This window comes from Macrobrachium nipponense, chromosome 30, assembly GCF_015104395.2.
Source record: "Macrobrachium nipponense isolate FS-2020 chromosome 30, ASM1510439v2, whole genome shotgun sequence".
Classification (NCBI taxonomy): Eukaryota; Metazoa; Arthropoda; class Malacostraca; order Decapoda; family Palaemonidae; genus Macrobrachium; species Macrobrachium nipponense.
Genome location: NC_087218.1, coordinates 16,152,786 through 16,167,785, shown reverse-complemented (window position 1 = coordinate 16,167,785; position 15,000 = coordinate 16,152,786). Strand labels below are relative to the sequence as shown.

General features: G+C 36.2%; 1 protein-coding gene across 1 annotated transcript in view; it reads left to right on the top strand.

Moving 5' to 3' along the window:
* Positions 1-15,000, top strand: part of LOC135202320 (uncharacterized) — a 90,693-nt gene that overhangs the window by 32,681 nt on the left and 43,012 nt on the right. Inside the window, 1 exon segment of the mRNA XM_064231667.1 lies at positions 13,356-13,529. Within this exon segment, the coding sequence (XP_064087737.1) occupies positions 13,356-13,529 (174 nt within the window).

Genomic DNA, 15,000 nt, shown 5'->3' with positions numbered 1-15,000 from the left:
TTCAGATCATCTAAAATTCTCAATCTCATTTCATTACCTAGAATCCATAGTCCATTTAATTAGCACTAAAATCATTTATTACCTCGAGTAAGTCTGCCTAAAGCATCTAGCAGCCATTGGAAAATATAATAGTGATCATGGCAGAAAAAAATAAACAAGAATTAGATCAGAGAAAGCACACAGTATTTGTCCCTAGACCTATAACCTGAAGCAGCGCTCTGCGTGAACACTTGTCAGTTGCTCGGAGCAACATGAGAGTATACTCGATCATACCTCGGAGCAATGCCTTACGTCTATGCTTCATGATAGCTGGAAGCAAACGCCCCACCCCCCACCGCCCACCCCCTCCCAAATTGCTTTCAGGCAGAGACAATGACCGAACGAGAAAATCGTTACTGCAGATGGTGGAAGTTCAAGATCGAAACCGCTAAGACTAAGTGATGTGTAAACATTAGGCCGAAGACAGATGGCTTGTCTAGATGGAAATATAGGTTACTGCGGTTGAGTTTAGGTAAAGTATACGATTCGATGCGATTTTATGTTATCTCATGTCTAATTAAAAGAAAAAATCCTTCTTGTAGCTCTTCTCGGTTCTCAAACAGCGTTTTCTATTCATTTGTTTTCTTCGATTCTTTGGTGAATTGTGCTTCTACAGTGGGCTTCCATATTGGCTTCTTTCGTTGGACTCATTCACGTGTTAATGTTTACTACTCTTTTTAAATACTCTCAACTCTGTTGTTTTCAATGTTTGGCTCGCTCTTCTCTCTCTCTCTCTCTCTCTCTCTCTCTCTCTCTCTCTCTCTCGGCGACAAGCTGAATCACTGAAATTATTTGTCAACAGTCTTTCTTCTTTAACCTAATTATAGTTTTGTTCATTGTGTTCATTTGCAATAATTGTGTGTGTGTGTGTGTGTGTGACATGCTGCGCCGCTGAAATGACTTTCCATCAGTTTCTTAATTCTTTAACCAAATACTCGTTGTCGTCTTTATGTGTTCTTGTATAATCTCTCTCTCTCTCTCTCTCTCTCTCTCTCTCTCTCTCTCTCTCTCAATTGCTTAACAAGACTCAACGAAGGATAATAACACCACAAACCTTCTGACGTAATTACCTCCTCCCTGCTGTCTGTCCTCTAAGGCTTCTTGTTGCAGTGCGCTAGGACTAGCTCCCGGCACACTCAACAAGGTTATTGAGACCACTGATTTTGCATTTATTGAGGACGATATATTATATATATTATAAATTAATATATATTGTATATATATATATATATATATATATATATATAAAGTATATATAGATTTATTTTAAAAGGAAGGTTTTTCGTTATATAGCCTTTATTTGTTGAGCTTAGTGAAGCGTAGGAGTTTCAAAGGCAAATGAATTGTTTGTTGATACACAAGATTCGTGGTAATGTAAGGAGTGGTTTCCATTGTGGGTTTTAAACACTCCGTTGGCCGCCTGCCATTCCTTTTAATGCGTTCAGCTGTGTGAAGTGTAGATACTTGAGGAAATCAAAATACATAATGAACATCAAAATTCGAGATGTACGTTAAAATTCCACAAAATAATCTTTCAGTAAAAATTCTACCGCCTGTAATTAAGCTTCGCTCTCTTGAATTGCTGAAATGGGCATAGACTGCACACACAAACATCAGCCAAAGGTTGAATCTCTCTCTCTCTCTCTCTCTCTCTCTCTCTCTCTCTCTCTCTCTCTCCTCTCTCTCCGACCTGTGCCTTTACTTGGTGTGTCAAGGTCCTCCCATTTAAATGGACTCGGGATCCTACATGGGCCGAGTGGGCTGTCAAACGAGTTTGCCATCGAGATAGCAGGAAAGGGGAACTTCTCAAGACAAAAAACACAAATGTCTCTCTCTCTCTCTCTCTCTCTCTCTCTCTCTCTCGGCGTGCAAGTGGGTGACTTAACCCAGAGGTCGACCTCCTCAAATGTAGCATAAGTAGCGTGGGTGGTTGTATAGGGGCCTCAATGAACGAGGGCTGAGCAAGGCATTCAAGCTTATTAGACGCAAGAGAGAGACGATTGCGAGAAATTGAGGTTTACAGAAATTCCTACTTTTTTTGGGGTGTTTTGGCTTCACTTACACTTAAAGTTCGCTTACAGCTCGCTCGGGTTGTCCCATGTCCCTCAGTGTGAGACACCGAGAGAGAGAGAGAGAGAGAGAGAGGGGGGGAGAGGAGAGAGAGAGAGGATTTTGGAAGTATAAATGGATTAAAAGAGAGCCTGGAGACAGAAAATAGTCGCCCGAGTCCGGTAGGCGTAAAGTTGGGTGGAGAAACCAGAGGTCTACACCAGGCTTCTTATGAGCGTTAACATAACGCATTTATTGTTAGCCCTAAGGCAAAGAACTGTGTTGGCATATCGCCAGCTTAAATCTAAAACAACCATCCGATCACCTCCTCCTACTCCTCCCCCTCCTCCTCTATCAATCCCTCTCCCTCTTCTGTCTCCTCTAAATATCCTTCCTCCTCCCACTCTGTTGTCAACCTTGGGCACACAGACATTTTCGTGCAAGCACCTTGTTGCTTGCCGCATGTAATTCATAGATGTCCAGCCCTGTGGGATGTCTGTCCCCAAAGAAGGGTCGAATTGATGCTAATAAAATCATCATATTGTGCTCCCTCTTATGGGTTGCAAGCAGCAAAGAAAGGCGGGGAATAATGTGTGTATTTTAACTGCAGTTCAGAGACATTGCAATGCACGTGTTACCTCCATAACCTTGATTTCATGACAGCGAAAGAGGGGTAGCTTCCTCTGCGTACTGGTTCTTCGAAATTTGTCGAAGTTGAATGTAGGAGCTTGCCGCTGCTACTGAAGAATAAATAATTATTAATCAGCAGAACAGATTAAGCAATCAGGTGTAAGGTGATCTCGAGCCTTAGAAAAAAAGGAGGGAAATAATAGGGTGGGAGGGTGGCGGAGGGGCTGAGTTGTGGAGGGAGTATCGTTAACCCCAATAACCTGTTCCTCTGACCACTATTTCCCCCACAGTCGCTAGTGTGCCCTTGCTCTGCTGCTGCCGCCCACCGTACCCACCACCGCAGTTCACAATACCCCACCCCGCAATGCCTCCAACCACAAGTGGAATAACCCACCTGTGTCTTTCAAAGGGACTCCTCCTCCGTCGAAATTCGCCTATGGTCGACCCACGGCCGAAACAGTTGCCTTTGCGAATTGTTCGGCCTAAGCCTCTTCGTGAAGCGATTGATTCTAGACCATGGGATTGATTCTAGACTTATATGGTCTCTTTCTGATGTGAGCCTCGATCAAGAAATCAGACAAATGATCACAAGACAAGAAAGAAAGAGAGAAATAACCATTGGCTGCGTGTCCAGAACGAGATAAACATCTCTGTTGATTCCCGCTATCATTTTGGCGTTCGGACAATGTTGTGCCCACGGGTAGGAAGAAACACCGGTTTTTGCTTATACGGCAAGAAGTTTCGACCTATAAGGATGTCTGCGTGGAACTCATTCGCATCTGCTGATAACCTTCAGGTCGAGGCCATAAACTTACACGAAAAAAAGCTCTGTCCACTGTCCAAACAAGCAACCAGATATTCATGACTTTGACAAATAAGGGCCCAAGATGAGATAAAGCAGTTCGCCTAGGCCTATAGGCGCAGGAAAATGAAGATAAAACAGATAGCCCAGGCTTATTCGAGGACATTGGGCATTTATTCACGTCAGGCAGTCATGAGCAGTGCTTAGATGCGACACCTGCTTATAATTAATTGAAGAAGCAGCAGGGTCTGGTGTTTTAAGAGAGACAAAACGCAGACGCTAAGCGCAGCAGACTTGACGGTGTAGGAAAGAGCACCGAGAGGGTCTTGGTCTAGGTTGGCTATTACTCCAGAGATCCACAATTCCAAACCAGCCTCCTGAATTCCCTTTTAACAACTTGGGGGCTGCCTTTGATCTAAGGCCCGTGTTGGTAGAAGACCGGTTTAATGTAAACCAAACAGTCTAACCGTAACCCGGAGTCCAGCACTGAATACTAAAGTTAGAAATATTACAAATTTGGTGAAGGCAGCGTTCGATGCATTGCAATAGGCAGGATGTTGCGGTGTGTTTCCAGCCAGCCTCCTGATTTAATAACAACGTTGAAGGAACATTACTGGTAGCCCATTATGGCGGAATTGTGCGCCTTGCACCTGCTGTTGACAACTACAGCTACTTAATACAGTAATGATATTTATAATAAAAAGAGACGTTGTTGCTATGCAGTATGTTATCTTGAGTCATTTATACAACTAATGAGGTAATATATATTTTTACGTAATGTTCAAGAATATGCGTAAAAATGACATTGCAGTAAAATGGAAGTCTCAAAAGAAGGGAGTTAAATCAATCTACGGACGACTCAGTCTGAATGATTCATACGATACCACAAACTGCAACAACAAGCCTTTAATTTAATATGCGAGCATAATAAAGAACTCGATTAAAATTTCCTCACTTAAAATTTTCACTACAATACACAGCGCCTCAGTGGCGTGGTCGGTATGGTCTTGGTCTGCCACCTCGGTGGCTGCGAGTTCGATTCTCGGGCATTCCTTTGAGGGGTTGGAGAGCTGCGTATTTCTGGTGATAGAAGTTCACTCTCGACGTGGTTCGGAAGTCACGTAAAGCCGTTGGTCCCGTTGCTGAATAACCACTGGTTCCACGCAACGTAAAAACACCAAACAGACAAACAAACTACAATACACAAACACACATTAAAGCAAACTAGAACTCATGTTCTTCAGATTAAAGTTTCATTCTCTCTGAGAACTATGGATAGAAGATAATGACCCTCCTCATCCCGGCACTTGTGGAGTGAACCAAGCACGGATCACAAAATGGCTGAAAAATTACCAATTATTAAAACTCAGGTGGTAGAGGACATTCTCCCATCTCCTCGGCAAATGACTAGATTCCATGGGAGAAGTGATTTAGTCATTTCCAACATTTTTTTTTTTTTTTTTTCTTTTGGTAGTTGGGGGGGCCGGTTAACTACCAACTAAATTCTCCCACGAGGTTTTTCTCCTTTAAATCATTTGCTTGCAACCCTTACGCACAGAGACCTCCAAAGGAAAGTCTGCCTGCAGAGAGAGACAACGTATAGAAAATGTGATAAATAAATAAATAAATTACCTGTCTGCGCTGCTGAGAGAGAGAGAGAGAGAGAGGAGAGAATGTCTGAGGGTCGCGCATGCAAGTATGAGACGTCGAGAACACAGTATGAGGTTGAAAAAAAACCATTAGCAGTTTCCGTTGCGTTGAGGCAACGCAAAATGTGAATGGCTTTCCAATATAGACTATGGAATGATTTACTCGAAGAAAGAAAGCGGTAAACTGCAGTTTATCAATTGTGGACCTTCAAGGGATAAGTCACTTCTCACTTATATAGGTTTGGCGTACTGTTCGGCTTTTTATTCATAAAGTATGATGCTTAGAAATCTTGCAGTTGCACATACAACGAAGAGTGTCTTTATTAAACGGTCTGTTCGTGATGCAGTGTCCCTGAAGCTTGCCAATAATATATAGCAGAGTGAGTAGGTCTAATAAGCAGATATTTTCCTTTTTTTCTCTCTTTCCTTCCTTCAAAAATGAGAAAGTTACAATTTTGAGCGAAAATTGTTCTTGCTGAATATAGTTCAAATGCACTTTCTAGATCTTGCTAAATATAGTTCAAATGCACTTTCTAGTTTAAAATGTTAGTTTGACCATCAAAATGACATTTTTTTTTCTCCTTCAGTCTTAAAACCTATTGAGAGAGAGTCGATAAATCACTCCAGACTTTTTTGTATATAAATTCACTAATAAATCTTTTGACCTTCTCTGAGGAGAAATTATGAGAAATTTCACATTTTTATGAGCCTCTCTTCAATGATCCAAGGTTAGTGAAACAAGGGAAGTCTGTCACGTATGACAGAGTTCGTGTTGAGAATGATTTCCAGTGTGACATTCTACTTTTCAAGCATTCTCTCACTACTTTTCTTTTCAAGCATTCTCGGTAATTCTTAAGAATGTGGTCTTCAGAGGGAGGGATTTCAGAATTCTCTTTGTAAACAGAATAGTTATTAACATGTGTAATCTCATAATTTTCTACCTTACAGAATTTTGTATTTGTGACCCTGATGTTTAGCCATGGGCACCCGTCGCCTCTTTGTAAATATAATCTTATGATAACGGTTTTTTGAGAAATTTGGTGTTTTATATATTATTAAGGTCTCGTTTACTTTTTAAAAAACTATTTCCACAAAATTAGTCACCTTCCGGATCACTCTAACATCCTCCCTTTGCAAATTAATCATTTTTTGCAGAAAGCGTCACTCATACACCCAAATGACGAACGGAAACAGTATCCCTGTAATGTGCGCCTGAACGCAAACCCGGATGTACGCGCAGGTTAGCCAAGCACGAAACTACCCTTTGTTTCGCAGCCGTAACAATATTCGGAACGTTCCTGCGTGCTTAAAGGACTCTTGTATCGGTCAGTAAATCGTACACACGCGCCGTTTTTGCCTTTTGATAAGCCTCCATTGTCTTTCAAATCAGATTTCGGAAGGAAGACAAGAAGGGGGTCGTTCGTAAGAAGTGGTTGTGTGTGCGGCTTGTTCTCCCCACGGTCTAGGTGTATATACTTAGACCGTGGTTCTCCCAGAGGCGGTGGTGGACGCATTCGAGACTTTTTGGTTTTTGTGACGTCAGTTTTTACTGTTCAGTCTATCCGTGGATGTACGTTTGTTGCAGTTATTGGAATTAATGCTGCCATTTTTGGAAGGCAGAAGAGACAGCATGAAATGAAACTGGCTGCGCTACCGATTTAGTTATTTACAATTCTTGTGTAGCCATCATCACTTTTTATGGGCCCTTTGTTTCCTCAAATCATATAATTATGATAAGTACAGGTAACAGTGAGAAAGCGTATATATATATAGAAGTTATCATTTAAAAAGGTTCATAGGTACCAGTACGGATACCTCTACTACCATTTTTAGAAGACAGAGAAGAAAATGGAAGACGGTACCACCAACTTGGTGATTTACAATTCTTGAACTCCGTTTATCACTATTTTGGAGGGACTTTTGCCAGCGCTGACACCCATTGTTCTACGGTCAAGCTATAATTATTTTCTTTTCTTTCCAGTAAGTATATTCTTTTGCTCTACTTAATCTTCAGTTCCTCTCCTCCCACCAACTTACTTCCTCTCGATTTCGTAATAAATTCCCATCATCACTTTTTGGGGATCTTTGTGACACCGCTGGTTCCTCAGTTCCTCAGCCATGCGAAATACTTAGTCTTTAACTTTCTAGTAAATTTATACGTTTGTTCTACTTAATCTGTAGTTCCTCTCTCTCCCCTTCCCCTTCCCACACTACCCCCACTCAACTCGTAATAATGTGTCGGACTTAAAATATTGGTCGCGACCGACAGGGGCCTTTGGTGGCCGAAGGCAAAGTCCTCAGAGATATGAACAACGTAATGTTGATATTTCTAAGCAAACTAAACCATTTGGAATTTTACAAATAGAAATGGAGAATTTTCATTGCTCCTTTTTATTCTATTTTTATTTTATTTTTATTTATTTATTTTTTTATTTTTATTTTTTTGGAGGGGTGAAGTCACCGTGAGGGAATTCGACGCTTGTGGGGTTGTTGCTAATTGGCCCTGTCGAATTAGGCTACGCCTCTGCGTGTCCTTCTATGCTGTGATTAAGTATTTCCGTAGAATGGGCGGTTTAGAATTTTAGATGTAAATACCAATAGCGATTGTATATAAATATGTGTGTATTATTATGATAATATATACATCTATATGTATATATTAATATATATATGTATGTATATACTATATGTACATGTGTATATTTATATATGCATATACAGGGTACCTATAAAGTCCCAGTGCCATTACAAGTATTTATTGATTGTAATGGTACTGGAATTTTATGGACACCCTGTATATGTGTATATAGTATATATATATATATATATATATATATATATATATATATATATATATATATATATATATAATACAAAGCAGTCACATGAAAACTTAAACCAGCTCCAAGTCGCCATCGAGGTCGCCTAATATTTCTCAAAATAGAAATAAAACCTTTTCACTTTACTTTTTACACTTAACAATCGTTACACATTGAAAGAGTTTCAAGAATACCAGAGTTTGCTTGAAGTTGCAATTCTCGCCGAAGGCAGAACTTTTTTTTTCGTTTTTTTTTAACGATGTGGCCGGGTTGTATTTTGTTGGTGTTAGGGCCATTAAAGGTGCTCTAAAAAAAAAAAAGCAGGTTAATTGGTTGACCTTGAAGCCACCTTAGTTTGCTTGGTTGCAATGAAGGAAGAAGGATATAGGGTGTTACTGGAGTATGTTCATTTGAAGCTTCATACCTGTGCTAAAATAATAATAATAATAATAATAATAATAATAATTAATAATAATAATAATAATATATTATTATTATTATTATTATTATTATTATTATTATTATTATTATTATTGTTGTTGTTCTTGTTATTGTTATTATTATTATTATTATTATTAATATTATTATTATTAGTTATTATTATTATTATTATTATTATTATTATTATATTATTATTATTATTATTATTATTATTATTATTAATTATAAATAACGAACAAACTCAATCAGGATAATAATAGATGACATATTTACATAATATGTAATTTCACTTATATGTAGGAATTTGCCTCTAATAAGAAGAAAATGGAAACAGATTTCACTCAGTGGTGTTTTCTCTTATTGTTAATAATAAAATAATAATAATAATAATAATAATAATAATAATAATAATAAAATAATAATAATAATAATAATAATAATAATAATAATAATAATAATAATAATAATGTGAGGTTTACTTTTTGCTCATGCTCAGGGAATTGTGTTGATTTCCATAATAATAATACTATGAAGAAATCCACAATGGTCTAATTGTAAAAATATATTAAAAGCATATATTTACACCATTGTGGATTTCTGTATTATTTTAATAATAATAATAATAATAATAATAATAATAATAATAATAATAATAATAATAATAATAATAATAATAATAATAATAATAATAATAATACAGAAATCCACAATGGTGTAAATATGTTTTTAATATATTTTTTACAATTAGACCATTGTGGATTTCTTCACAGTATTATTATTATTATGGAAATCAACAAAATTCTCTGAGCATGAGCAAAAAGTACAACTCACATTATTATTATTATTATTATTATTATTATTATTATTATTATTATTATTATTATTATTATTATTATTATTGTTATTATTATTATTATAAAAATCAACACAGAATCATGTAAGCAAGGTGAAAATTCCAAACCTACATTATTATTATTATTATTATTATTATTATTATAGAAATCAACACAGAAACATGTGAACAAGAAGAAAAAGACAAACTCGCTTTATTAATATACTGAAATCAACACGCAATCTTATTATTATGAGATTTTTATGGACAACAACAACAACAACAACAACAATAATAATAATAATAATACCCACAGCAGCGGCCATAAACACATCTCTCGCCACCATACCTCTGTAATGAATTAACTTGACGACGTGTCACGAAATGCAATGCAAGAACTGCAATAAAAATCAAGACCTTTCATTCACAATTATTTCCGACGATGACTCGTCCCAGTTTCTGAAGGGTGTGTGACAGATTATAAACATTATGTACGTATTAGCTTTGATTAATAGTATAAGAAGGGCGTAAGTGATGGTGACAGGCATGCCTTTATTTGTTTGTTTAAATAACTGTTCGTTTTAATAAGTCTTAAAATAAATTGGAAGTTTCGTGCTGACGGAAATGCAGTCATATGCGTGTCTTGACGCCATTGCCTGCGAAGAAGTGTAATATTATTGCTTTCAGTATCGTGTGACCTTGAAATATATATATATATATATATATATATATATATATATATATATATATATATATATATATAATATATACTATACGTATATATGTGTATATACACTATATATATATATATACATGTATATATATTACTTATATTTATTATCTGCGAAGATATAAATGTATATAAATAATAATATATATATATGAATTAATTATATAATATATATATATATATTTAATGTATAATATTATATATTATATATATATTATATATAATTTATAATATTATTAATATATATATATATATATAATACATATTATATATATATATATCTATATATTTATATTAATATATATATATATTCTCTATATACTATATTATATATATATTAATCTAATATATATATATAAATATATATATTATCGCAAGCTTTCAGATTCCGTAGTTCGATTTGCGCTACATGGGTGAAAAATTTCGAGATTGTCGCGTTCACCGGTCAATTCCGACGTATAAGTCATGTTAGCACCCGCGCAATGAAGCAAACAAAGACTGAACGAATGCCCTTTTGTTGCAATAACTCGATAGTCAAGTAAAGGCAAAGGAAATTTACGATAACCTTCGTAACAAAGGGAGTGACATTGACTCCGATAGCTCTCTTTCCGTTTTCTTTTCATCTCGGATGCGTGTCACGGCGCATCCCGTTTTCTGTGGCCATTGTCAGATTCGTTACGACCGCAATTAGCTTCTATTGACTTCCGGAGGTCGTTTTGTCGCACGACAGAGAGGAACGACGCTTTTGGGGAACAAGGTCGTCAGGAAAACCCTTGCTTTATAAGTCTCAATTGAGTCGCGAGGTCCTTGTAATCGATGTTCTTGTGGGGGAAGCGAACTTGAATAGGAAAGTCAGGCGTGAACTTTTTTTTTCTCTCAGATCGCGAGTTAAACCAGAGACGAATTTATCATCCATTTTCGGCGTGTTTTCCTTTTCCTTTGTTCCCCCTCCACTTCATAATCTAGGTTTGACTTTCTTGTCCTAACTGCAAGAACAACGAATTTATTATTTTTACTTTGCGTTATTTCTTATGCTTGCGATTTAAGTACATGCAAAAATGTTTCAGTATTTCGGACGAAGTCTTTTAAGCTACAAGGATCCCACGGCTCGCAGGAAACTCTGTTCTTGAAGAGTGCTGGCTATATTATTTTATTTATTACCCAATTACCTTTGATAGATACGGTGCTCCAGAGGAATTGAATGAATGAATGAGTGATGAATTGAATGAATGAGTCATTGAATGAATGAGTGCACTTATTCATAAATAAGTAATGTCATAAAGAACATAATGCATAAGATTCATCAAGAAATATACATGTAAATACAAGAGATTAGGTTAATTACAAAAGAGAGGATTTATGAATGAATGACTCGGTAAATAGATAAAATAAATGAGTCAAAAGTATTGCCCACCTTTTTTTCAAGGCCAACAATGAGGAAAGAGGGCCGACTCCTTTTAGAACTACATCACCTGTTCGCCTTTTAAAGGGTGAAAGTGATTACAATCGCAGGTAAAAATTCGCACATAAAAGCAACGTTCTGTATAGCTCCTCTCAGCCTCTCGACACGTAGTGTAGCAATTAACCTTCGCTGATGGCTGATAAAGAATCGGCGTTTCCGATTGACCTCTCGTCCCACACGCTGCCCCAAAAGCCAAGGGCCCGTGCTGGTACGAGGTCAGTCTGATGAAGCATCGAAAACTACTTTTTTTATATTATTTATTTTATTTATATATTTTAATTACAAAGATTATGGTTAGGATTAGAAATTACAGACGAGGATTTTCGCTTCTTGCTCGATCTTAACCGTAACAGTAACGATTGAATGTAAAAAATAGCTTTAATTTTTTTTCTTTAAACTGACCTGTGATCTTGAAAAATAGGTTAAGGTCATGAATATTTGGGGAAAAATAGTCATTAACCCGTGAGATACCTTCTTACCATATTTCATCAAAATCTGAGAGAATAATAATAATAATAATAATAATAATAATAATAATAATAATAATAATAATAATAATAATAATAATAATAATAATATAAACACCTTAATTTCCTCATATCTGGATTAAGAATTGGCATTCGTATGTGTGATTAATAAGCGCATCTTTCTATAATTTATAAAATTAAATTTGATAATTGAAATAATAATAATATGATAACAATAATAATAATAATAATAATAATAATATAAACATCTTAATTACCTCATATCTGGATTAAGAATTGGCATTCGTTTGTGTGATTAATAAACGCATCTTGCCATATTTTATAAAATTAAATTAGATTAAATTGAAATAAAAAAAAAAATCAACAATATTCTTTCTTGGACAATGGAATCCTATCATGGCCGCCCGTATAGGAGTTAGGATTATACTATTAGAGGCGGGGATCCATGTACCTGGCCAAAGCCTACTAGCGACATCATATCCCGCCCACTGGGTAACCTTCTGCACATGCCCACGTAGGGCATGTCGAAGGGGCATACGAGTAGTCTACAGGTTTACGATCCTCAAGTCTACCAGAGTCCTCTTTCTCTGTGATTCAAGGTCTATGTTGTGTGAAGGTTTCTCTTCTTGATTTTTTTTTTATATATTTTTATTGATGTTTTCTTAGCCGTGTTATAAAGGCTTTCAAGGATATATACGTAATACTTTCGTATAAAATATCTCTTGTCATTTTCAGATTTTTATTAGTATAAATTACTGTATTTTGTGTTCAGTATGTATATCTCTCTCTTTTTTTTTTGTCCATGCTTATCAAAGCTTTCACAATCATTATTATTATTATTTGTAAGAGAAGGGGTTTGGAGTTTTGAATGAATATTTTTTAGAATTTTCGCAGACATTCACAGTAATCTACAAATGTAGACACATCTTCAGATGTACACACATATATATATAATATATATATATATATATATATATATATATATATATATATATATATATAATGTGTGTTTTTTATCACATCTCCGTGATTCATATACACGCATTCAACTACAAATGTCCTTTGATATCTAATTCGCTCTACCTCGGAGTTAAAGAACGCCACTCTACGTCCTGAATTTTTGGTTCCGTGGTTCGAGCCCATGAGCCAACGAATTTCTTAAAGAAAAAATTCCCCTTCGGTTAACATATATGAAAGTATATTAAATCCGAGGTAGAGCGAATTAGATATTAAAGGACATTTGTTGTTTAATCAATTTTCACATACAAAAGCACGCTCTTAAAGTCAAATTATATTAATTATACACAAGACAGCAAATGAAGCAATCAACAGATTATCTCATCGATTGCAAATCATTCAAACTAATCCTGTCCAATTAGTCTAATTATTTTTTTTCCTCTGTGTGTAATTGCAGGCGGCATCGATGTCCCCACGCGCAGCCCACATCGCGCAGATGGCAACACACTCCCTTGACAGACGACACGACTCTATCCTACACCACAGAGCAAAGTTCATCCTACAAGGCCTTCTCAACCTCCGCCCACCAGGCCGCCCTCAAGATGGAAGAAAAGTACTTGCAGTCCACAAGGTGAGTGGCGCGGTGTTTTTTTTTTTTTTTTTTTTTTTTTTTTTTTAATAAAGCTTGTTGTCCAACTAAGAGGTGTATGGAAGACACTTTATGTTCTTTTAAAGATTAGGATAGAATAAAGCTAGATGACTGCTTTATTCGTCATTAAGAGGGGAGTACTAGATTATTTTTAAGGAATGGGATAGAATGAAGCCATTGGCCAGCTGACTGATAAATAAAGGGAGATTAGATTTTTCAAAGGTTGGTGTAGAATAGAGCCAGCTGTCCAGTTGAATGAAGTATGGGGAGACTACACGGTCATTTTTTAGAGATGGGGTAGGATAAAACCAAATTGCCTGAGTCATATATAGAGACCGGAATTTTCTTCTTAATATAATGACAATAAAAATAACGGCCTGACTAAGTAATAGACAGAACTATTATATTCTTGTTAAAGTTGGAATAGATTAGAGAGAGAGAGAGAGAGGAGAGAGAGAGAGAGAGAGAGAGAGAGAGAGAGAGAGAGAGAGAAACGGGGCAACACAACTTGCTTCAGCTGCCACTGAGGACCTATTTCCGTATTAGTTAAATCAGTGTAATGAGGTATTTGTTTTCCTATTATTATATATTAGTAGCAGTGGTATGAGTAGAGGTGGTGCTAGTAATAGTAGTAGTAGTAATATTATAGTAGTAGTAAACCTCCCCCTATCAAGTTGCCATATACGGCATTTTCTTTAAAAGTTCAGAGCGATTTTGCGTTTGTTTTCATATCTTCATTATTAAATTATTGTTATCATTTGGAGTAGTAGTAGTAGTAGCAGCAGTAGCAGTAGTAGTAGTAACAGTGTACAGACGCCTATTTATCTTCGTCCTATCAGCCAGGCATGAAGGAACGAGTGGAAAAAGAAAATAATAATAAAAGAGGGAAGAATCGTCTCTCGTTACCCCATGATCATGATTAAGGATGAGTCACTTTCTGCTTAGACGTCCTTGTTCCTCATATCCATATATCGGAACTGGAGTGCGCGTGCGCGCTATCCCCGTAAGCGCGGAACGTGGTCCACGATTTCGCTGTTCATCGGATTTTTTTCTTTTATTTTATCACTTCGAAGTTCTAGCTAATGCTTCCATCTTCCTTCTTTGTTGAATTCATCTCCCTTTTTTTCCTATCGTCTTTCCTCAACATTTCGTTTTTATCTAGATCGCTTTATTATTCATTTTATCATTTTTTTTTAACTCGGTGGGAAATATCACCTTGAAGTTCTAGGTAAAGCTTCCATCTTCCCTTCCCTTCTTTGTTTGATTTATCTCCCTTTTCCCTCTTTTTATCTTTCTACTGTTCTTCCTCACCAATTCGTTTTTCATCTGGATCGTTTTTTTTTTTTTCTTTAACTCAGTGAGAAATATCACCTTTAAGTTCTAGCTAAAGCTTCCATCTTCCCTTCTTAGTTTATTTTAATTCTTCCCTTTTCTTCCTTTCTATTGTCCCTCC